At 52.6% G+C, this 23,337-nt stretch overlaps 9 protein-coding genes across 9 annotated transcripts; 5 read left to right on the forward strand and 4 right to left on the reverse strand.

Annotated features, from left to right (window-relative positions):
- Nucleotides 1-527: 527 nt before the first annotated feature.
- Nucleotides 528-2,112, reverse strand: Z519_08291 (uncharacterized protein; the record flags this gene model as incomplete). The annotated part of the gene is made up of 3 exons (XM_016766019.1): nucleotides 528-1,150; nucleotides 1,213-1,885; nucleotides 1,939-2,112. The coding sequence occupies 3 exons, from the start codon at nucleotides 2,110-2,112 to the stop codon at nucleotides 528-530; spliced, it is 1,470 nt and encodes a 489-aa protein (XP_016618064.1).
- Nucleotides 2,113-3,347: 1,235 nt separating this feature from the next.
- On the reverse strand, nucleotides 3,348-4,228 carry Z519_08292 (uncharacterized protein; the record flags this gene model as incomplete). The annotated part of the gene is made up of 2 exons (XM_016766020.1): nucleotides 3,348-3,852; nucleotides 3,909-4,228. 2 exons carry the CDS (start codon nucleotides 4,226-4,228, stop codon nucleotides 3,348-3,350), a joined length of 825 nt encoding a protein of 274 aa, XP_016618065.1.
- Nucleotides 4,229-6,643: 2,415 nt separating this feature from the next.
- Nucleotides 6,644-8,766, forward strand: Z519_08293 (uncharacterized protein; the record flags this gene model as incomplete). Its single annotated transcript, XM_016766021.1, has 4 exons — nucleotides 6,644-6,760; nucleotides 6,814-6,976; nucleotides 7,025-7,238; nucleotides 7,287-8,766. 4 exons carry the CDS (start codon nucleotides 6,644-6,646, stop codon nucleotides 8,764-8,766), a joined length of 1,974 nt encoding a protein of 657 aa, XP_016618066.1.
- A 699-nt stretch (nucleotides 8,767-9,465) lies between these two features.
- Nucleotides 9,466-12,156, reverse strand: Z519_08294 (uncharacterized protein; the record flags this gene model as incomplete). Its single annotated transcript, XM_016766022.1, has 1 exon — nucleotides 9,466-12,156. The coding sequence occupies one exon, from the start codon at nucleotides 12,154-12,156 to the stop codon at nucleotides 9,466-9,468; it is 2,691 nt and encodes an 896-aa protein (XP_016618067.1).
- Nucleotides 12,157-12,524: 368 nt separating this feature from the next.
- Z519_08295 (uncharacterized protein) lies at nucleotides 12,525-14,492 on the forward strand (the record flags this gene model as incomplete). The annotated part of the gene is made up of 1 exon (XM_016766023.1): nucleotides 12,525-14,492. The coding sequence occupies one exon, from the start codon at nucleotides 12,525-12,527 to the stop codon at nucleotides 14,490-14,492; it is 1,968 nt and encodes a 655-aa protein (XP_016618068.1).
- Nucleotides 14,493-15,540: 1,048 nt separating this feature from the next.
- Nucleotides 15,541-16,615, reverse strand: Z519_08296 (uncharacterized protein; the record flags this gene model as incomplete). Its single annotated transcript, XM_016766024.1, has 2 exons — nucleotides 15,541-16,311; nucleotides 16,370-16,615. 2 exons carry the CDS (start codon nucleotides 16,613-16,615, stop codon nucleotides 15,541-15,543), a joined length of 1,017 nt encoding a protein of 338 aa, XP_016618069.1.
- Nucleotides 16,616-16,920: 305 nt separating this feature from the next.
- On the forward strand, nucleotides 16,921-18,579 carry Z519_08297 (uncharacterized protein; the record flags this gene model as incomplete). The annotated part of the gene is made up of 2 exons (XM_016766025.1): nucleotides 16,921-17,246; nucleotides 17,274-18,579. 2 exons carry the CDS (start codon nucleotides 16,921-16,923, stop codon nucleotides 18,577-18,579), a joined length of 1,632 nt encoding a protein of 543 aa, XP_016618070.1.
- A 426-nt stretch (nucleotides 18,580-19,005) lies between these two features.
- Nucleotides 19,006-19,586, forward strand: Z519_08298 (SUMO-conjugating enzyme ubc9; the record flags this gene model as incomplete). Its single annotated transcript, XM_016766026.1, has 3 exons — nucleotides 19,006-19,040; nucleotides 19,095-19,279; nucleotides 19,333-19,586. The coding sequence occupies 3 exons, from the start codon at nucleotides 19,006-19,008 to the stop codon at nucleotides 19,584-19,586; spliced, it is 474 nt and encodes a 157-aa protein (XP_016618071.1).
- A 1,429-nt stretch (nucleotides 19,587-21,015) lies between these two features.
- Nucleotides 21,016-22,937, forward strand: Z519_08299 (asparagine synthase (glutamine-hydrolyzing); the record flags this gene model as incomplete). The annotated part of the gene is made up of 2 exons (XM_016766027.1): nucleotides 21,016-21,041; nucleotides 21,191-22,937. The coding sequence occupies 2 exons, from the start codon at nucleotides 21,016-21,018 to the stop codon at nucleotides 22,935-22,937; spliced, it is 1,773 nt and encodes a 590-aa protein (XP_016618072.1).
- Between the last annotated feature and the right edge of the window lie 400 nt (nucleotides 22,938-23,337).

Below are 23,337 nucleotides of genomic sequence, written 5' to 3' on the forward strand. Positions count from 1 at the left end.
GGGAACAACACACTGAGAGACGGGGCTTCTTTGATTGTGCCCCTTTTGCCCATTCAAAACGGCTCGCGTAAGCTATATGAAAGACACAATGGTCTTGGAGCCAGATGTAGCCTTGCTGTCGCTCCTACCTATTGTGTAACATCCCCGTGGAGCATAGACGTTAAGGCAATATTCTACTCGAACGTGCTTATTCTCCACTTGTGCACGATCGCAGGCACAACTCATGAGTGAGACCTTTCATGTGGACCACGCATTCGAAGTCGGTGCAAAAAATCAACATTGGGATTTCTCTTTAGTGATAATACGTAGTAGGAGGACTGGTGCCGCAAGCTCCGGGTCAAGTTCTAAACACTAAACAATAACTAAAGCGCTGTATATACAATGAATAATGCTCTGGATGCCGAGTTTTTCCTGGATGTGCAAAGGGGTTCCTGCTTTTTCGCCTTTGCTTCCTTTCTTTTCGTGGCCTGTGACCGTCCGTGTCCGTCACTCGAAGGACGACGGCATTGACTAACAAAATAATCTGATTACAAAATAAGTCCCACCAAGAATGCGATTGCCATTAGCGGCAGGAGAAGGCTGGGCCTCGCGACGACCTCTGCCGAGGAGGAGGATGAATTCGAGTCGCTCGACTCTCCAAAGGGGCTGCTGTCGCCTGCTCCCGTGGACGTCGACGTGGCAGCGGCGCCAGTGGATGAGGCGTTTGGTTTTGATGTCGTGGATGTCGACATTGTCGTTTGCGGTCTGGAAGCTGTGCTAGAGCTGGTGGTCGGTGCGGGTGACATGCTCGATATAGGACTGCTTGTTGCGGACGACATCAAGGCGGAGGTGGTCACAGTGTTGTCACCGCCCGGAGCCACTCCAGATTTCGTGCCAAATCCAATTTTCGCATTGTCAAAGTCCAAGACCGTGTAAACGTTTTTGAGAAATACGTCACCCAAAATCCAGTCGTCCGGCCCAAATGCCTGGTGCCCGATAATGTTACTCTGGCAGCTCCCACTACTGCCGCTTTGCTTGCCAATGTAGTCCTGAGGAGAAACCGAGTACTTCACACCGGAGATCGTGAAATAAACATTGGCCGAAGAGGAACAAGGTACCGTGTAGATTTCTCCGTTTTGAGAACTGCCAGGGATCAGCTGGTGCAGAGCGTCTGCGTCAGAGGGAGGCATCAAGATGTATGATGTCCCCGTGTCGATGATGGCGGTTTTTGACTGGAAGCCGACTGATTTGCTGTCCACGCCTGCGTCGCTCGCAGCAATTGCCAGCTGTTGTCGTTGATTGTTTTGGTGTATGACAGTTTGCCGTTGAATTTGGAGGAGTCAATCCCGCCAAACGTAATCTGGCCATCTTTGGTCCCGTCAGAGCTTCGCTGTAGGTGGATTCCCAAAATATTTGCGGACAAATGGGCTTTGTCCTTTAACACCTGCATGACAGTCGGCGTGCCCAGCGCGTCCGAGGCGGGTCGTCCGAGCCCCAAGATGCCGTCCATAGGATAATTGTTGAAATCATCTGACGCTGAGGAGGCGAGGCCGAAACCCATCTCAATGGTGTAGTTCGCCAAATGCACCGTGTCTTTGACTACCACTCCCTCAACTTCCCCTGTGCCATAAGTCATACTCCAAGCTTGAGTGGTCGTCTGGATTGTGCTCGAGTCTTCACTGCCGTACGTATTGTGTATTTGACAGGCATTGGATTTGCAATTTGAGCCCATGACCCAGGTATTGGCTGACCCGCTGTCGATCAACATGTACATCTCTTGACCCTTGGAACCAAATTTCACCGTGGAGAAGTAGGTATAGTCGTCGCCGTCTTCGTTAATCGCCATGGCGTTAGGGACATTGGGGGCGGAGGAGTTCACAACCGGGAACATATTATTCCTTTTCATCTGCGAGGTGGATTAGAGTCTCGAAGTCAGTCTCAACGAAGCCTCGGACTCACTATTGCCTTCTTGATGTCGATGGCCACCACACCCGAGTCATCCGCACGCGGGGGCTCAAGATCCAACGGGATGAATCTCTTGCTGTTCTCATTTCCTTCATCGCCAGCATGGTAGGGATAGAATGCAGAAACACAGCTAGAGAGCAAAGGCAATGATAACCAACGACGATGCATGGTTGTCTGCGTTCTTGCAAAATACAAAATCACTCCATTTGCGTTTATCGAGTTTTCTTTTGGCTTAAATCCACGGGAGCCTGTCCAGATTAAGTGTATTGCAGCAAGGCGTGTACTCGATTTGGTATCCTGCCCAAGTTCAAAGGATATGGAAGAGTGCAATAGACAATGCAGTAAGAGCCAAAGACAGAGCTCAAGGGATTCTCAATCAAGAGATCCCAAAATACGGCTCTGGATAAAAGTACAGCGGCAATACCCTAGGTAGGTAGTGAATTGCAATGCAAGAACTGGTGTAAGCAGAGTCGTGAACAGCATATCACTTTTTGAAGTTCTTCCAAGAGGTTGGCTCGCACCACATACCTCTGGAGTCTGAAGCCACAGCGTCGCCATGCCAAGTGCATCAAGTGCATCAGTGCATCTGGAAGCGGGTCGTGATCCAGGGGGTAGAGGGCCAAATGGAGCAGCGAAAGCAGTTCGCGTACCTGACGATCTTTTACGTGCTCACTCGATTGGTCCCTAAGAATGCGCCCCGAAACGGACGCAGGGCCTTCTGGCGTCGGTCATGGCTGCGGCTCGGACCCAACCCCTTTGTGGCTGGAGGGTGACTCACCCCAGGTTGCCCTTATGGTCAAATGTTGTGTGTAGGCGCTGAAGAACAGTTGACAGGGAGCGGGGTGTATTGAGATCCAGTCTCTAGATCAGATCTCTTGCCACAAGGGAATGGTGAAGACATCCTTAGATACATCAGTGACTGGACGAGTTCGCGAGGTCTATTTGGCACGGGCTAAGCAGGGAGAAAGAGGAGTTCGAGCGTCTGCGAAAGGGGGCTTGAGCTTGAGGGGGGGCAACAGAATGGAATGGCCGGAAGCTGAGAGGTGGCAGAGTGGAGGTTTTGTGGAGTCGAACAGCGGGTATCATCATCTACTCTAGCAATTATGTGGAGTCGCATCAGAAACAAGAAACACTCGTCCACAGGTACCCAGTACTGTCACCACCGGACTGGCAACTAACATCGGCCATCGAGTCCCTCATCAAAACGACAAACACAAGACACACGACACACGGAAAGGTGCGCTGGGCGCTTGATTAAAAGGCAAATATACGTCGTCAACCTAGACCAACGTAGGATTTACGTGGTTCTCGGTATAGGTCACAAGAAAAAACAGGCCGCTCGTGCTACAACGCTGTCATGACAGTTGCAACGCCAATGCCACAGCTTCGGCACGCAGTCTCAGTTATGGCTTGGCCCCCTTGCCCGGCTGCCCAAAGAGATCATCGAGGAATCCTGTCCAGATCTTGCGGATCGTCGCCTCATCCTTGTCTTTGACCATATCCACGAATTGGCGCGCACTCTTGCCCACCGTCTCCGTCAGAGCTGTGAGCATCTCGACTGACAATTCGGTCGGATGGTGGCCATCGTGTACATCGCTCATGGCACTTGCAGGGCCGCCCGCGACGTCTCCCACAGTGAAAATCTGTGGCTTCATAATCGTCTCCTGGCCACGGGTATCTTGATAGCCTCCAGCCGCTGCATCCAGCTCCGGGTGTCTCTCCAAGACTGCTTCGGCTTGGTCGGATTGGATGTAAGGCAGAATAGGAACGCGGATGGAGGGAGGACTGATTCCCCACGACTCTTCATGTAGCTTGGGGAGGTAAGCAAAGTCAATGGTGGACGTGTCGCCCACCGCCTTGAGGGAGCGAGAGGTGTTGAAGTGTCGCTGGGGTGCGCTTTCAGAGGGACTGATGATGCGGTCAGTTTCAGACCTCGCAAAAAAAAAAAAGGGATGACAACATACCCTGAGACAGGCTTCTTTGTTTGCTCGACGGCAATCCGTTTCATCGCAATGGAAAAGGCTCTTGCTTGCAAACTGTCATGGCCCGCCAGTCGGTCAATCAGCTCGTGCTTGGTGCCGGAAGCTGAAAGTGTGCGCTTCTGGCACTCTTGACGGAGGTCCTGCAGAGTCCATGGCATGTAGGTGCTCTTATGATTGGGGTCGATGGGTCTCGGAGAGGCATGGACACCAGTAATATGCAGGCTTCGTTTAGCCGGTGTCGACCCAGAGGTGCGCTGGAGGTTGCGCAGGGCTTTGAAGGAGGATGCTCGAGGAGCGGCCATGATGGCTGATACAATTGAGGACTATAGAGTAGAAAGGTAGAGATGCCGGAGGGTCGCGAGGTTAATGAATCGTGTGGAAGATGTTGTGATCGATGTAGTCTTGCGGGGGGTTCATATGCAGGGTTGGAATGGTGGAATGATGTTTGGGGAGGGGGCACCTGTACAAAGTATTGGTGAAACGGGAGTTGAAATGGCGGTCACGGTTTGGGGTTTTGGTGATATGCAAGCGACAGCGGGATTTGTCGGTGTGCGAAGGGAGGCCAAAGGGAACAGAAGCAGGAATGAGATGGAGCTGCCTCCGGGGGAGATGATGTTGCCCTTATGAAGCACAGCTCTGGTGCTCCCGGACTGGCTCTATCTCATCCATCATTTGCATGCAATGGAGAGGCTTCGCTAGGGCGGCCAATGGCTTCCGGTGGCTGTCAATGGCCGCTAGGTTGGGTCCTGGAGCGGGGGTTTGGGGGCGTTGGCTCGGGTCTCCTAGAGCGTTGAGAGCAGGCAGCTTGCAGCTTCGGTCTCCGCATTGATGCCTCTTGACCGATTTAGAGCCAAGTGGAGTTCTCAACACTGGCTATTAGTACTAACGATTCCCACCCGCGGCAAAGTACCATGCGTGTTTCGGTAAACCTGCCTTTTTGGCGGGCTGGTGTGAGAGCGGTGTATCACTTGTCACTCGCAAACAACGGCATATGGTGCCGACGATGGCCACACGACAGGTGTAGAGGACATGCCGACTCGTTCTCGCTACTCCTGCTCAAGCCATACATACGATAACCTCGTCAGAACTCTGTCACCGGCAAAAGTCGCCGGGTCCATCTCGAACGGGTGTTCCCTGAGAGCCGGTAGAACATACAGCCGCTCTGCAGGCTGAAAATGCCCAGGTACTGGGTAGACAGAGAATAATGGCCTAGACTCAATATTCCGTACCATGGATGACCTGGAGGTATGTCACTTGATATGCGCTCCGTACTCCGTATGGTCTCCGGACGGGAGTCGTATCTCGTTTGGCGGGCGACCAGTCCAAATGCTGACCGGATCCCGGCTCCTTCGTCATTAATGAGGCTGACCAGTTACTAAAAATGGTCGGGGGAGCTCGGATCTATCAGAGCCAGCCACTCCACACTGCTCTCCAATGGACCAAAAGGCCTTGGTGGCTTGAACCCCTGGTCGATGTCTGGCGTAAGGCTTGCCAACTTCCTGTCCTCTACAAACTTTTCTCAACACCATTTATTCTCGATATTGTCAAATCCAGCGTCTCTCTTCCATTGTCTGTTTGGCAGAACTGGTTGCCGATTCAAGAATTTGATCTGGGGCTGAAGTGATGCGTCGCAGCTTCTTTGAAGAGTAAGAAACTTAGACAAAAAGCAGATCGTGTGCCTTGGAAAGATCCTGCCTGATGGAATTGGACAATACGTCGTGATGGAGGTGTCCTTGGATACCACAGCACTGATCAGAAGACCTTGGTATGCTCGGTATGAGGTGCTCTGAGATGGATCAACAGTTGGTGATTGACGATGATGCTCTCGTGCATCTTGACTTGCTTCGCCAGGAAGGGAGCTGTTGAAGTTCACGTTGCAATCGGGAGCAGATCACCACTCCATGCTCCATCTAACTCCGTCTACAGAATCTTGTCGATGGATTGTCCCGACAGGTGCAAAGAGCCTTCTTTCATGAGGGACGCAAGCAGGCGAAGGAAAGATGCTTGTCTCGTCTCAACTCCACACTCGTCTGCTCGCCATGCACATGCACATGCACATCCTTATCTCCAGCTCTCCTTTGCCTCTCTGGCTACTACAACAGCCGACGTTGTCTTATACTCTCTTGGTAGTTGTCTCAAGGCGTCTTTCAGTGTCTGACATCGACTGTGGTTGTGGCGGTCGTCGGTTGTTCCCTATACATCGCTGCCGCCGCGTGGGCCTCCTCCGTGACAACTCCTGCGCCCTCTCCAGTCGACATCATTCCTCCCTGACAACACCACGCAGCTCTGTGCTTTTCCCCTCGTTTCCCCCCTCATCCAGTGTTCCGGAATCTCTTGGAATCGATCAATTCTCGCCAAACGCCTCACCCGTTCTTCTTTCAAATTCACCTTGAAATTGTGACCGCTCTCGCCTTCTTCTCCTCTCTTGCCGACCCCTTGTCTTCCTCTTTTCCATCCTCCTCTCGATTGTCCATCCAGACCTTCATCCTGTGCTGGGTCCTTTTTAGCAACCCGCAGCTCTCTTACACCCCAGCGTCCGGGACCTCATTTGAGAGAATCCCTGGTCAAGCCGTGTGGAATTTGTTTTGCTGATTAGTCGGGATATTTTCCTTTTCGCTACGTGATCCTTCCAGCAGACCTCCGGCAGCACGTTTATCTACCTGATTACCTCTCATTTAGCTACCCTAAGATCCCTTTGACAGGCTTTGGAACCTATCATGGGGCGTGGACCTCGTCGCCACGTAAAGAGCGAGGAGGATGAGTCTGAGGACGAGGCTTTGCCCTCAATGTCTCCGAACACTTTGAAGGAACACCAATTGAAGATGATTCAGCGGGTATGTTTATCACGAAACACTCTCTAAAGCTTCTGGCTGAATTTGCTTTTCAGGCGGACCTATGTGAAGATAATGCAGACGCGATCAAGACAAGCGACTACTCCAGCCGTCTCCGTCCATATCCAGCCATCTCTCTCACGCGTGAGTGTAATATCAAAGGCACCGAAGCTGCCAGAGTGGCGAGTGAGAATAGAGCGAAGACGTCCAAGTGGCAAGGTTAGAATTTGGACTAGCATTGTGTCTTCATGGTCTGACGTTTTCAAGCTTTCGGACTGAGCGATGAGGCCGTTGACACTCTTTTCACCCAGAAACAAGTTGGTGATGGAAATACTCATCGCAATAGCTTGGAACAGCAAAAGAGACAGGAGGAGGAACGTCTCGGGCATAAGCTTGATCTCGAAGATACGTACAATGACTATGGTGGCGGTCGACGAACCGGCAAAAGAAGTGCCTCCGTCCATAGTCGTCCTCCACCAGCGTGAGTATTTTCCAGGCGTTCCTCTCCTCATGACTGACTATGCCCAAGGTATTCTGCTCAATCAGTCCCCACCACACGTCCACCTTCTGCTGTGCCAAAGGAATCATTATTTCCGAAACGTAAGGCAGTTCAGGCCCGGCCCTGGCCTCCTCAAGCTTTCGAAAGTACACCTTCCATGGCACTTATTGCGAAGATAAACCAGTCACTTGGCAAACGCAGTACGGACAAGCCATCTGCCATGTATGCAACTCCTAAAGTTGCTGCGAACGAACTCAATCTCAAGCCGTGTTCTCTTACACTTCCGGCTCAGTCTTATGGGCTTAATTTGGTGGAAGACCCAGCATTGTTTATGTCATCTGTCAAGGGCAAATTAGGAGCTTGGACGCAGGAGGAGCAGACAAATGCCCACGAGACGTCGACTTCCGATGCGAATGCTTCTCAAGACGCTGCACCGCCTTCTTCGACTGAGCCTACTGCTCAGCTCAAACATATGTCCACTGGGCGTCTTGACGATCCTTCGATTCGCCGAGTTCCAGTAGGCGAATTCTCCTTCTCCATTGCTAATGTTCTAGCCCCAGGCGACATCTCGACACATACAGATGGTGCGCCGGGCCCTGCTGCACTCTCGGGTTTCTCGACCTCAACCACAAACCAGGTTGAGCTCTTGACCGGAATTCAGGCTGTCACCAATGATCTCATGGGTCTTGGTCTTCCAGGTGCTATGGCGTCCGACGATCGTCTCATGCCAACAGCTCATGGCGGCGCCGATGCTGCGCAGACCAGTCAACTCTCACCTAGTGGCAGCATTTTAGACTCACCAATCCTAGACAACGTCAGCAGTGAAGTCCTTGCTGCCGATAACCCTAAAGTTGTCATTATCAATGGTCATCGATATGTCCTCGAAGAGGAATTGTTGTGTCTCAAGGAAGCGATTGGAACCCAAACCAGCAGTGCTGCTACCAACGCTGTCCCCGATTTCCCTTCAAAGCCAGCTCCTGAAGCTGCTCCTGTCCTTCAGCCGTCCTTGACCTCTTCGACGCTCGCCGCTGCCGCATCTATTGCAATCCGCCCATCACGGCCTGTCAACCCGTTCGCCCCTCGGGAGCCACTGGCGAGAAACGATACCAACATTGCGGCAGCACTAGTCTCATCTCCCATCGTGAAGAAAGACCCAGGTCCACCGCCTACCGCTGCGAAACCAGCAGCTCTCCCTTCCTCGGTTGTTACAAGCAATAAGACCATCCATTCGAAGTGGGCTGACGAACCGTCCTCCGGTCTGACTAACCGTCCTGCTGCACCAGTCTTGCGTTCTCCGTCGTCAATAATTGGTGATCGCAAGGTTTTCGGCCACCTCTCGAAAGAAGCCGCCGAGGGCCAGAAATATGATCCCCTTCCCCCTCGAGTCAAGCCTGTGGCACCCAAGCGTTTCAACCAGGCTCCCACCCCGGGTTTGGCCATGTTGCTGAGGGATATGGCTGCTGCCGGACATCTGAATTCCGCCGCAGCTGAGGATGACGAGGAGTTGTGATTGTGCTGATGTGTATGGAAGGGAGGGCGGTTTCATGGCGACGGCGATAGTGAACAGTGAGAGCAACATCAAATCTTGGATGCGAAGTCCATACATGGCACCTAGCCAACGATAAGTCACGAAGAAGAAAAAAGGTGCTCCTGAAAAACGGCGATGGAAATGAGACAGATTGATTGCCTAGATTTGGGTCGAAGCAGCCCTTAGATAGGTAGTTGTAACTTCGACCAAAATGCCAAAAGTTGCCTTCTAGGTATGTATGCAATTCAACGCGCCTCACTTTCTCACTTTCACTTTCTACTTTCTCTTTTCGCACATATCCATGGATCTACTCCGTATCATGTCTAGTAATATCTCCTACTCCCACGACGCGGCCGCATTCTTCGGCACCCACCCACCCACACACCGTTCTCCTCCCCGGCCCCGTTGTGGATGCATGCTTGAAGGCAGCTGCTGTCGTTGTTGTTACGTGTACGATTGCGGATATGAGGCAGAAACAACCTGCCCTGTCCTGTCTACGCTGCCTGTTCAGTATCATCCCCTTGGAGGTTCTTGTCCTTGCCTGTCCTATCGAAAAAGAAGCTGCCGGCACGTAATACGATAGTCTCAATCTAGAGAAGGGAATTTTTCATAAATCTCTTTGTATTACATCTCCTTGTGGCTTTTATCTTGACCAGGGTATCTTTAACTTCGACTCATGCCTCACGCTCCCAATGACTCCCGGATCCGCCTCTCAATGTCCTCACCCGCTCTCTGCCTAACCATCCTCACAATCCAATCCTGTTGCTTTGTGCCCAGCAATCTTAATCTATTCAGATACGCTTGCAGCGTCTTTGGGTCGGCCGGGTTAGACTGGAGATCATTAAGGCCGTTGGTAAGAAGCCAACGTTGCAGACGTTGGGGGTCGACAAATTCTTGATCTTGTTCTGAGTCCGGGGGGGGAGGAATGGTTGCCGCAGAGCCACCCACAGTCTGTGGCAATGCCTGTGGTTCCCGAGGTCGGAAAGGCTCGGCAGGGCGAGCCTGCCGAGTTTGGGAAGATCCATGGCCTTCGTCAGCTTCTTCGTCTTCAGTGTCTGAATCAACGCGTCGTAGAACTGCATGACCACCGGCCAAGATGCGGCGAAGTGATGTTACTGCCTCACCCTCGTCTTCTTCGTCAGCATCTTCGACCATGACTGAGTGTGGAGGATGCGGCGGCGGATTTTGGGCCACCGTGGATCCTGAGACGGGAATACTCTCCAGCTCCGGCATACTGTCACTCTCATCGACCGTCGCATCCGCATCGGAATAATTATCCCACCCACCAGCCATCTCCAGTCCCTCAGGGGTAACACCTTCGCCCACTTCCTCTGCGTCGTCTAGATGAAGTCTCAAGAGCTCCTCAATCATTTCAGGGGGGATATTCCCACCAAGTTGCTCTTGCAGTTCACGTAGTGCAGCTTGGCCTTCCGATTCACCCGCAGCGTCCGCCTCGTCTGCGGCTGCGGGCTGTTGAAACCAGCTCATGATCCGTGTGAGAAGACTGCCGGCTGTGCCTGCAGTGGCTCCTGCAGCGTTGAAGATGGTTTGCATAGTTCCGTCAGCTCCCTGTGTAGGACCGGTGCCGGGCGCTCGTGCAACAAAGTCGGACAATGAGTCAGGGGGAGGGAGGACGTCGGATGATGAAGTGGACATTGTGGTGAACCGACGTGGGAGCAGCGCAATTAACGAGGGGATTTCGAGCAACATGATGTGTCTGGCTTCTTCGAGGGAGATCTCTAGCTTCGGTGCTTCTGGCGCGGCATCGATGGCATAGCTGTAGTGAGAAAGGGTCTCTGCAACTTCGACAAGTAGGCTGATAGTTTCGGGACCGTTCCACAAGTCTTTTGCGCGCGTGACGTAGAGTTCAGTGTAGAGTTTTTCAGCGTCAGTGGAGGGTAATTTTGCCCAGAGGGACATAGGAGGAGGCGAAATATCGAGGGCGGAGACGAGAGCGGACAAGATGTACGGGTACTTGTGCATTGCGACCGCGAGGCGACTGCGAGCATCTTGTGGTTTACCGGACCTTTGATAGGCAAGTGCCAGGGAGATCTGGATGTTGGGTAAGAAATCCCATGCTTGGCCATATGCGTCGTCCGAGCAGAGGGCAATGAGCTGAGCATGTTGACGGCCTCTTAAGGCAAGTTGATCGATCATCAAAGTGACTCCATATGGGTCTGTCAGTGGGCTGAGTTGAAGGAGGATTTTGGCCCATTCGAACGCGGTGCGCCACGTTCCTCGCATCTCAAGATTTTTGATGTATCGCCATATTGCGAGGTACAGCTCTCGGTTGGCCGGTTTATTAAACGGCACACGAGCCACACCACTCCTTAAGGCAGCTGGAAAGCTGCTGTGGACAGACTTGCCGAAGGAGAACAATGCACGTTCAACAAGATCTCCCGAAACCGCATGATCGCCTTGATGTTTGGCAATTTCGGAGACCTGTAGTAGAGTGGCAATGTGGTACGGATACATCGATAACAGGCCAACCATTCGCTGAGGATCCATGGATTCGACGGCCAAGCGGAAGTGTACTTGCGTCTCGCGATAGGTATCATTGTGCATAATGTTATACCGCTTCTCAAAGGAATCCTTGGAGTCGGGGTTCGGTTTGACAAGCTCCATGCTCAATCCTCCACTTGTGGCCAGAGGCCACTGTTCCTTGCCTTGAACGAAGACATTCCGCCTATGTGCAAGAGTGCCCAGCTCTTTGCCTCTGCTAGCGACGCAATATCTTCCCGTGAGTGCAGTCGCCAAGTCAACGCCACCCTGCTGGTTCTGTTCGCGGCGGCGTTGATTACGGGGCGAGGCACGAGACTCTTGTCCCTCAAGTGCAATGCTTCCAAAGAGACTCTTCATTTCGTTGACAGGGTTGAGATTGTGCGAATCTATGGCCAGGAATCTGGTTGCTCTTGACTCCCAGGTCGGGGTTTCTTGTTTCTCGGTAGAGGCCGCCCGCGCTCGCCCTTCTTTTGCAGCCAATTCTCTCAGAGCCCGATCAACCTCATCCCCCGAATCATCTTTCGGCTTCTCCTGCTCTCCTGCTTTATCCTTGCCCTTCTTCTTGGACTTCTTCTTTTTCTTCTTTGACTTGGCTGAAGGGGTCGAGGTTGAAACTTGCGGCAGGTTGGCGTCGGCCTTTTCTGTAGGCTCTGCGCGTGGTATGAAGTCGTATTCGTGTTCATCGGACTCACCGTTATCTCCAGCCCCCTCCAGCATGTCGAAAGCATTCGTGGGTCGCGAAGGCTGCTCTGGGATCTCATCCTCCTCTTCTGATTCTTCCTCCTGCTCCTCGTATGCTTTTTTGGCGGCCTCGACTTGTCTCTGCAACTCCTGCTGCCGCTGGAGTTTGCGAAGGGCTCGCGAAGACATGACGTATTGTCCACTCAAAATACCAACAACAAAGAATGAACAACGAGGATGGGTGGGGGGATGAGGAGTTATGACTGCATACAAATTAATTAGTCCGCTGCCGCACCGAGTGACAAGTGACGTTTGCGCAGGCGATGAGTGGGGCGAGAATATTAATCTCCGATTGGCTCAATCTCAGATCTGGTTGCCGCAGCCTCATCGCCTGGTGGAAGAGCAGACTGAGTATCACTTACAGCACACACCACACTTTCTACTCAGTTGTCTGTGTCAGGGTCGCTGTCGCCGTCACCCAATCTTCCATATCTTCTCTCTAGATGCTATCATCCTCAAGTCCTTTCTCTCCTCCTCCTTGACCTCCAACGTCTCCAATGCGTCGCGCTGCCCTTTTTGCCCTCCGCTCGACCCGACGCTCTTCCTTTCGAAAGCTCGTCTCCAAGTCTTCCCCCTTTGCCCCTCCAAACCATGTCGTAGTCTCGGCCAACGCGCATTCCTCCTCCCTCGTCCGCAGATACAGTACGTCTCGAACACCGCTCCAGTCCTCTATGCGTATACCTAAGATACCAATCATCTTCGTTGGATCCCTAGGCGCGATTGGAGCCTGGTATGCTTACAGAGGCGATGGGCCAGACCATCTCCTGAAAAGTCACCCCTCGTCAATATCAGTGCAGCCGAAGAGGAGTCTGAGCACCACCGCAGATACTGCACAGCCTACTACAGAAGCCACTGGTGCTACGCCGCTACCTGCGGGCCCTGAACCGTATCGAAAAGCATTGGTTGTGGACAACGACCAATTCTTCACCGGGTCCATTGTAGGGGACGGTCCGCTGGCCAAGGATACAGATGACTTCGGCAGGAAAGTGCTGGAGATGATGACCCCTGAGCAAGCCACAGAAAGATTACGGAAGAATGAACAGTCATTCCTCGTTGGCAGAGGACGTGGTGTGGTGAGATATGATATGGTTCAACTTCCCAGCAATGATCCCATTGAGGATGACCATGCAGAGAAGATTGTCGAAGTTCCAACCACAGTCGCTGCAACAGAGGGCGCCATGTCTTCGGATTGGATGTTCTGGGGCGTCTTTGACGGTCATTCGGGATGGACAACCTCTGCGAAATTGCGCCAGGCCTTGATCTCTTTCGCCGCTCGCGAACTTAATCGCACCTACAAAGCCGCCCTGTCAGACGCAAAATCGCCTTTCCCTTCGCCCGCAGCTATTGATCAAGCCCTAAAATCCGCATTCGTCAAGCTAGACAATGAAATCTGTCTGGACAGCGTCAGCAAACTCAGCAAAAATCCCAGCAAACGGCTCGCCGCCGAAATCCTTGCTCCCGCTTTGTCAGGCTCCTGTGCCCTTCTATCTTTCTACGATTCCCAGTCCAAAACCCTCCGCGTGGCATGTACAGGCGATTCTCGCGCCGTACTGGGCCGCCGCAACCCTCAATCGGGTAAATGGTTCGCCACGCCCCTCTCAGAAGATCAAACAGGCTCCAATCCGAATGAAGAAGCACGCATGCGTGCTGAACATCCCGGTGAGGAATTCGTCATTCGAGCTGGCCGGGTTTTGGGAAATCTGGAGCCAACACGCGCGTTCGGAGATGCATTTTACAAATGGTCGCGCGATACGCAGGACCGAATTAAAAAGAACTTCTTCGGGCGATCACCACATCCACTTCTGAAAACGCCGCCGTATGTTACTGCGGAGCCTGTGGTGACGAGTACAAAGATAAACCCGTCCGATGGCGACTTTCTTGTGATGGCCACCGACGGTTTGTGGGAGATGCTGACCAACGAAGAAGTTGTGGGACTCGTGGGTCAGTGGATTGAACATCAAAACAACCTTGCTAGTAACAAGACTTCTGCTGGCTCGAATACTGCCGCGTGGTTGACGAGTTGGTTCAAATCAACACCCAACGGGCTGCCCGTAGAGAAGGGTGGCAACATGGACAAGACTGGTCGTATCGACACTTCCTACAACCAGAAGGACACGAAAGGTGGGAAAGACGCCAACGCCAACAATGTTGAAAAGCCCATCCGCCAGCAGCAATGGGACATTCCCGCTTCGCCCCCATCCACTTCCAATCGCTTCATCGTTGAGGACAAGAACTGTGCAACTCATCTCATCCGAAATGCCTTGGGAGGGAAGGATAGAGACATGGTGTGCGCATTGCTCACATTGCCAAGTCCCTACAGTCGGCGGTACCGAGATGATCTGACGGTACAGGTTATCTTTTTTGGAGAGGCTGGTGAAGCTGACGGAAAGGTGGTGATCAACGAGGAAGCCACGGCACGGCAGGTCCAGAAAACTGACGATGGACAGTTGAAAGCGAAGTTATGAAGGAAAACATGCTTCTGTGGACAGAGAGAGAAGCTTGGAGAAAGCTGGACCTCGGGCTCCCTATCACTTTTCGAATGCTTGCGCTTGCGAGAATCTTTAGGGCCGTGTTTGATATCCTGTCCTCCTTCATTTCCACCACCATTGTGCGGTGGTCAAGCGAAAATGAGGGCTTTTCGGTGCTGATATATGTCTACATTGTCCCCATTTGCACGGTTGATAGATCTATGTTGGAGGGTTCGCCTGCAGCTGTGCATGCATGCAACTGTATGATGAGCGGAATTGAAGGTTTTCCTTAAGTCATCTGTTTTAGTATGAGATTTGACCCAGATGTTTGTTTTACGGGATAGTTCTTGTTCACCGCAGAGGCCGTAGCGTGGTCGCAGTTACAGAACTGGAGGGGCTAAAGCGTTGATTTATTGGTGCTGCGAGAGACGCAGGCCGGCCGGAGAGAACTTCGACAAATTCTACTATTCTGACTGGTGGAGCTGCTGCAATCTTTCCTGGTGCCTCTCAATTGCCATGCTCAAGTCTCTCCTGGGAGCGCTGTTTTCCCGTGACTCTTTGGTGGCTAATCGCTCAGGCCAATGCATAAGTCTTGCCCAGCTATGGACCGGAGTACTTGCTATATAAGCTCGATAGATCGATATCAAACTCTTCTGATCAGGTTGAGAACAGATTTTGGTCTTTTGGAAACAAAATCGAGGTCCTGAAGCTGGCCAGGTGCAGCTCTGATGCCATGTAGTGCAATGTAGGCTTTCACATGAAATGTTGACACGTCGGTGCTCCCTCGGGGAAAGGTCGATATCGCCATCCCTTTGGAACTCAAAAGTTGAACCATGTTGACCTTTCGTGACTTGGCTGGGCAATCTCATCCATTAACTCTCTTCGGAGTGATCTCAACCGGACATAAGTCTTGACCAGCGCCGTGCTAGTCTGAGGGCGGACTCACTGAGGTGTGGTCGGGTTCGCCATATTAGACGCAACTTGCATATCCTCGTTGGAACCGCGATTCTTGTATGTTGAAAGTGCTAATCTTCTCAAGCGTGCTTCACTTCTCCACTTGTCCTTTTGGTTTGGCTTGTTTTGCTTTCAAAAGTGGAAAGCGCTTGGTGGTTCCAAGAACACGGGCAAGCAAAGGGCGTTGAACAAGCTGTGTTGTTGTGGTCCCGATAAGGTACAGAACCACAGCTGTGGACAAGTCGCTCCGGATGATCAGATAAGTAAAGACGGTGGGCATCGCCGTCATGATATACGATAAAGTCTTGGATAAATTTGCAGAAAAAACCTTCAATCTTTCGGCATCGCCGTTCAAGGAGCTCGTGTCCGTCTCTCGTTTGGCAGCTTCCCTCACCCTTGTCCATACACTGAAGGTTGCCAAGGCCCCATATGTGACGGGGAGGATCCAGAGGTGGTCGGGCGAGGCCAGATTGGGTATCCACCACAGGGTTTCGGTTTGGAAGCCTGGTTCCATGGGCACAATATTGGGATCGATGGTGCTGCCGTCAGCTTTGAAGAAGAGTGAAGTCACCGTCCGCTTGTCGCCCGCCATGCGCCGTATACAATCCATACTGAATACCCAAACCGGGATGAAGGATAGCGCAAGCACTGGCTCCACCCAAATTGGTAGATATGAGTTATGCTTTTGAATGGCCTTCCTCCGAGCTTTGAGCTGGCTCGCGACCCAGTTCTCAGCTCTTTTGGCATCTGCTTCCCTCCCTGAGGGGAACTTTATCCTCGCCGTATCTTGGTAGGCTATACGCCAAGCAGATGCAAGCTGCATTGCGGTTTCTCTTCGTTTCCGACTTCGATGCGTTAATAGCTGGACCGGAATCCATGTCATGCGCAGGAGTGAGGCGGTCAGTGGGATCGACAAATACCACGGCAAGCCGGTCAATGTATGTATCTCTTGAAAGACGGTTCCAGACAGCTGTAGGCATTCTGCTGCAAAGTATTTGGGGCTCGAGGAATGAAAGGAGCGTGACAGCGATCGGGGGAATAGGCGTGCCCGACTGCGGCACTGTGGTTCGGTCTTTGTGCAGCGTCGAAGAGAAGGGCGACAGCGCATTGCTAAAGGTTTGCTGATAGAGAGCTGATGGGAAGTTGTCTTGCTGCTTGTGGTGCATTGACGGATGAAAGAAAAGTGAATCCGACTCGCCAACAACGCGCAGAGAGCAGAGAAGCGTGGGGAAGGCGCGTGGCCAGAGCCTGCGTCATTGTTGGTTGGGGGGAGAAAGAGGCCACTGTTCACCAGCCACTATGCTGCGCCTACAGCCGCACCTGATTGATCTGAATCAGTATTGTTGCTCATTTCAGCTCGTCCGTCGTGTCTTACTCCTTACGCACTACTAAATCGTCCTCCTCCTCTCCCGGCCAACAGTTTTGGAAGCATGAGTCTCGTTGACTATTGGTGTCTCCTCCAGCATTGGCAATGCCCACCTCATCAAGCGTTGTGGCAGCTTTGGCGGTAGTGCCGCTCTTGCCCTTCGTATTCGTCTTTCTTATACGATTATCGCTCCACGTGCTCGGTTGGTACCTACAAATACAGACCAGGGATCGAAAGGACGCGATTATCGAAAGGGTCAGGCGGGAGAAAGCAGCTCTATCGGAAGACCAGCCGCTGTCCCAGGAAGCCGAAGATGGCTGGGAGAAGGTCGAAAAAGCAGGCACAGCTGAGAATGGAAGACCTCTTGCTGAGGACGAATGGGGCGGAGTCGTTGGGTTCTTTCATCCATTCTGGCAAGTCCCTGTTTTCTTGTAGGAAACCTTCCTAATCTTAAGCAGCAACGCTGGTGGCGGCGGTGAGAGAGTGTTATGGGCAGCCATAGCCGCAACTCAGCAACGATGGCCCAATGCCGTTTGTGCAGTGTACACCGGCGATCACGACATTGACCGGGCGGTGGTGGTAGCGACGGTCAGAAGTCGGTTTGGAATTACCCTCCAAGAGCATTCCCTTGTCTTTCTATACCTTTCGAGGCGTCGGTTCGTTCTCGCGAGTACTTATCCTCACTTCACACTGCTGGGACAGTCATTGGGCTCGATTGTCCTTGCTTACGATGCCTTTCAGCTGCTCGTGCCCGACATCTTCATCGACACAATGGGTTACGCATTTGCAGTCGCTTTTTGCAAATTCCTCTTCCCCAGCGTGCCTAACGCGGCATATGTGCACTATCCGACAATTTCTACCGACATGCTGGATAGTCTTGAGGACACGACAGGCCAGAAAGGGATTCATGCTGGTGCCGGGAAAGGGCTAAAGGGAAAGGGAAAGAAACATTATTGGCGTGCTTTTGCATGGCTCTACGGCTTTGTCGGACGACAAATCGACGTGGTGATGTGCAATTCGACCTGGACCCAAGGCCACATCCGACAGCTTTGGAAACCGAAAAGAGAGTCCTCCTCATTTGCCGCTATAATTTATCCGCCTTGTCCAGTGGAAGAGTTGGAATCACGAATTCCATTGACAGAGGAGAGCGAGAAACAACGAGAAAATATCGTCCTTTACATTGCCCAATTTCGACCCGAGAAGAACCATTTTTTGATTCTTCGATCCTTTGCCAAGTTCTACCATACAGCAAAGGAGAAACCTAGGCTGATTCTCATCGGGTCAGTCCGAAGCAATACACCGGACGAGAAGCACATCTACAAACTCCGACTTGAGGCACGAGAGTTAAAGATCACGGATGCGACCACCTTCATCTGCGATGCCCCGTTCTCAGTAATTCTTGAACATCTTAGAAGGTCGAGTATTGGTACAAATGGCATGTACGCCGAGCATTTCGGAATCGGCAACGTGGAAGGACTGGCGGCAGGACTGATCCCAGTTGTACATAACAGTGGCGGACCCAAGCTCGACATTGTGGTTCCGTTCGAGGGTCAGCCCATTGGTTTCCATGCCGAGACGGAGGATGAATTTGCCGCCGCCTTTGCCCGCGTGACGGCCATGAGCCCACAAGAACGATACGCAATGAGAGTAAGAGGCCGCAAAAGCACCAAGAGGTTCTCAGAAGCTGTGTTTGAGGGGAAATGGGTCGAGCAGATGGAGAGGCTGGTGCGGCTGCAGAAGTTGCGGAATGGACATGGCATATAGAACGGCAGATGCACCGAAGAAAGACTGACGGGTTTGATGACCTTAGACCAATGATACCCACCTTCTTGTCCTTCATATTCCGTCTGCCTCAACATTACGTGACGATGGTAATCCTCGTATTGCCACCACCTGGTGAAGAGCTCTTGAATTGAGCGGCGCGTGGGTGGAAAACGCTCGCCGAACCTTCCGCAAAGAGAACAGCGGTTCCCGCTGCTCCTGCCCGCAGCCTCAGCCTTACCACCCGTCTGATCCTTGGTTGCCTCTTGTCCGACAAAAGTTCTTTCGTGACTTTGTGTTCTTTGAGAACGTCTTCTCTAGCAAACCCCGACGCAGACACATAAAGCCCTCCGCTCGACCGGTAATTCGACACAGGGTCCTCTCTCTCCCCTTGCCAACCCTTCGATCACTCTCTACCGGCCCGTCACCATGACGCTGTGTCTTAACCGTCTTCAAGAGGAAAGGTGGGATGCGCACCCATGTTGCCTCAACACCAAGTCACTAACCCCTGCTTTCAGGAAACAATGGCGCCGCGATCATCCTTTTGGCTTCTTTGCAAGGCCTGTTCGGCATGCAAATGGTGTGGTTGACCTCAAGAACTGGGAAGTTGGAATACCAGGGAAGGAAAAGACCATCTGGGAAGGAGGGCTGTTCAAGTTGACTCTCGCCTTTCCCGACGAATACCCTACGAAGCCACCAAAGTGTGAGTGAGATATCTGGTGCGCCAGCGCGAACACACCACTGAAAACGTTTTAGGCAAATTTGTCCCCCCTCTCTTCCACCCGAACGTATATCCCTCGGGCACGGTGTGTCTCTCGATCCTGAACGAAGAGGAGGGTTGGAAGCCAGCAATCACCATCAAGCAAATTCTTTTGGGCATCCAAGACCTGTTAAACGATCCCAATCCCGACTCGCCAGCGCAGGCTGATGCATACAATCTCTACAAAAAGGATCGGCCCGCATACGAGAAGAAAGTCAAGAGCATTGTCAAGGACAACCCCGCACCTTGAGACTCATGGCATGTCAGCCAGCTCGGGCTGGCTTTGCGACAGGCATTAGTGACGGAATGATGAGCTGTCACAGACTCAACAGCGGGGGAAATGCAACCAATTGACTAGCGTGTGGATTCTGAGCGCGGCGTTCTGCAGTGGGCATTTCGACTCCAGATAACTTGTTTACGGGGGGTAGGGCGGGGATATGGTAGCAAGATTCGGGGAAGAGACATGAATATTGGGCAGCTGGCGTCTTTCAAAGGAGTCGAGGAGTTTCCCGGGGCAACACGAGCTGTGTAGGATTCGCATTCCACGTGGTGGATGTTTCCTTCTGCTTGTTTCTTTCTCATCATCGGAAACATGAGCCATTTCCCCCTTTCCCTTGCACTCCCATCCCAAAAGATTTGCTTCTGTGGAATCTGGTTTGGGGCATTGGCTACGGGAGAGTCGATCTCGCCTATGGAGGGCGGTCTTGGATCCGTCTACTTCTCGTGCCATCCCAGCCTGGCCAAAAAGGCGCAAGCGTGGGGGTGCACAGCGAACGGGGGGCGGCGAGGGGCTTGTCAGGCAGTTAGGCATCGAGGGGCTCTCTGCGTCAGAGCGAAAAGTGCGGGGATTCCGGAAATCTGCATTCATGATAGGCATGGGCTCAGGGCCAACATGTGCTCGAGAGCCAACAGGATCCTCTTCCACCAGTAATCGTCAGCTTGTTATGTGATACTCGTAATAAGATGAGGTCGCGTGCCGAACATCGGGCATTCTCTTCCTCGGAGAACACGCCCCAGGCACGAAAATGTCCATGGTCCGGGTGCGCAAACTCAAACGCCTCTAGTACCGATGGGTCAGGTCCAAGTCAAATACCGTCGGTGGTGGTTCGAGGAGGGCGAGAGAGGAAGGAGAGGGACGAGAGGGGCCATTGCCGTGTTGCTTAAGTACTGCTTGAGATCCGTCAAACCCTCCTATCTGGATCCGAAGTAAGAGCCTGAGAGACGACCAACGAAGCAGAAGAAGAAAAAATCCCGTGTGGTAAGGTCTTGGGTGGGTTTCTGGAAGTGTGGGCTGATCCAAACCGGCTGCTCAACCACAACCAAACATACCCCAAACCTGGCACGCGGTGTGACTTGAGAAGGCGGTTTGAATGGTCCTCTGTAAAGCAATTCTCCGAGTCAGCTGGTTGTCGAGGGCGCAACTGTGACAGTCTAAAAAAGTGAGCGGCGTTCAGTCAAGTGAGCAGGCCATCATTTCTCAGACTTGAGTCATCCCACGCTCAACTTTTTGCCTTCAGAAATTTTGGGGACCCGAAGCGTGGACACGGTCCTTTTTATTTCGTCCCACGCCCACGCCGCCACACTCTTCTCCCATCCTGCATACATTTCACACCCTCTCATTGCAAGGCCACGCTCAAGCAAGACGCTCGTGGGCAGCGTGGGCATCATCGTGGGCAGTCATGTGTGGTATCTTTGCCTGCCACGGGTGAGTTTTGCGCTTCCCTCGTTCCTGATCCCTGATGTCTGGTTCCTGATTCCTGGGTCTATGGTCCTGGTCCTGAGAAACCCTGCTCCGCGATCGGCCTCTGCTTTTTCCTCATGTCCATGTGGCTAATTTCGTCAATGCTCTCGCAGTCATCCGTCGATAGCAACCTTCAAGACCACTGCCCTTCAGTGTGTCAAATGCCTGCGGCACCGTGGTCCTGACTGGTCGGGAAACTGGACGGGCAACAACACCATCCTCTGCCATGAACGTCTTAGTATAGTGGGAGTGGACAGCGGGGCGCAGCCCCTGGTCAACGATGAAGGGACAATTGCGCTGGCCGTCAACGGCGAAATCTACAACCACCGAATCCTGCGCAAGCACTTGACCGTCCCTTATAGCTTCAAGACCCATAGCGACTGCGAGGTCATCATCCCACTCTACCAGCAATATGACACGGACGCCCCGAAACATCTGGACGGCATGTTTTCCTTCGTCCTCTATGACAAGGACCAAGACCGGACAGTCGCGGCGCGGGATCCAATTGGCATCACGTCCTTCTACCTTGGACGGTCCAGTGAAACACCCGGTGCTGTCTTTTTCGCCTCCGAACTCAAAGCCCTCGCCTCCGTCTGCGACGACATCATTTCGTTCCCGCCGGGTCACATTTATGATTCCAAGACCGATAAGATGACCCGATATTTTGAACCAACATGGTGGGATCCAACTAGGGTGCCATCCACGCCCGTCGATTACAAGTTGATCAGGAAGACTTTGGAAAAATCCGTGCTCAAGCGGCTCATGGCCGAGGTGCCTTATGGCGTTCTGCTCTCCGGTGGTCTCGACTCGAGCTTGGTGGCTTCGATTGCACAGAGAGAGTCCCTCCAACAACAAGCACTGGCCAAGCGTCAGACTAATGGCGTCGTCAACGGCGATGTTAATGGTGAAGTTAACGGGTACCGAACCCCCAAAACCGGCGAGAGGTTGGTGGGCATTGACGACGACGACGAGTTATCAACAGTCACATTCCTACCTCAACTGCACTCCTTCTCCATCGGTCTTCCCGATGCCCCTGATACGAAAGCGGCCATCGAGGTGGCCAAGTTCCTGGGTACCAAACATCATGATTTTACCTTCACAATCCAGGAAGGACTGGACGCTCTGTCAGATGTCATCTACCACCTCGAGACCTATGATGTCACCACAGTCCGCGCCTCCACGCCCATGTACCTGCTGTCTCGGAAGATCAAGGCCCTGGGCGTCAAGATGGTCCTGAGTGGGGAGGGAAGCGACGAAATCTTTGGAGGATATCTGTACTTCCACGCTGCGCCAAGCAAGGAAGAGTTTCACAAAGAGACTGTCCGCAGAATCAAGAATCTGCATCTGGCCGACTGTCTTCGTGCGAATAAATCCACGTCGGCGTGGGGCGTTGAAGCTCGCGTACCATTTCTGGATAAACAGTTCCTAGAGGTTGCCATGAACATAGACCCGGCGGAGAAGATGATCACCAAGGACCGGATAGAGAAGTACATTTTGCGCAAAGCATTCGACACCACGGACGAGCCTGATGTCGAACCTTATTTACCGGAGCATATCTTGTGGCGCCAAAAGGAGCAGTTCAGCGACGGCGTGGGTTATGGCTGGATTGACGCGTTGAAGGACAACGCCGAGATCAACGTGACGGACGAGATGATGGCCAACCCCAAGCCCGAATGGGGCGACGACGTGCCGACCAGCAAGGAGGCCTACTGGTATCGTCTGATGTTCGATGAGCATTTCCCGCAGTATTGCGCTTCGACTGTCATGCGATGGACACCCACCTGGTCGAAACAGACTGATCCCAGCGGACGAGCAATCGCAACTCATCTGGCGCGATATGAGGACGAAGCTGGCTCGTGAGAAGGAGCACGCGAATGTACAGGGACCGAAAGATATCAGCATTGGCTGGCGTTAGCAAGGAGAGGGCATTGTGAAAGCTGTCTGTGACGTTGATTTTGACTCACGGGGGTACGCAGCAGGTGGACTGTTATGTGCTGTTTCATGTCTGGCCCAGCTGTTGTGAACAGCAATATCCTTCGAGCTGGACCCAGCTGCGAAGAAAAGCAAACATTTTGGCGCTTGAACTATAGCCTGTCCGGCATGCCATGGTCCGCTGGCAATAATACCCGGTAGATACAGCAAATGCCAACAATCCTTAAATACTCCTAACAAAGGATTAAGTCCCTGAACAGATAAAGCTGGCGAGCTGGCGAGCTAACAAGGCCGGAACGGAACAAAGGAACAAACGGTGCAAACGGTG

The sequence above is a fragment of the Cladophialophora bantiana genome, assembly GCF_000835475.1.
Source record: "Cladophialophora bantiana CBS 173.52 unplaced genomic scaffold supercont1.12, whole genome shotgun sequence".
Lineage (NCBI taxonomy): Eukaryota > Fungi > Ascomycota > Eurotiomycetes > Chaetothyriales > Herpotrichiellaceae > Cladophialophora > Cladophialophora bantiana.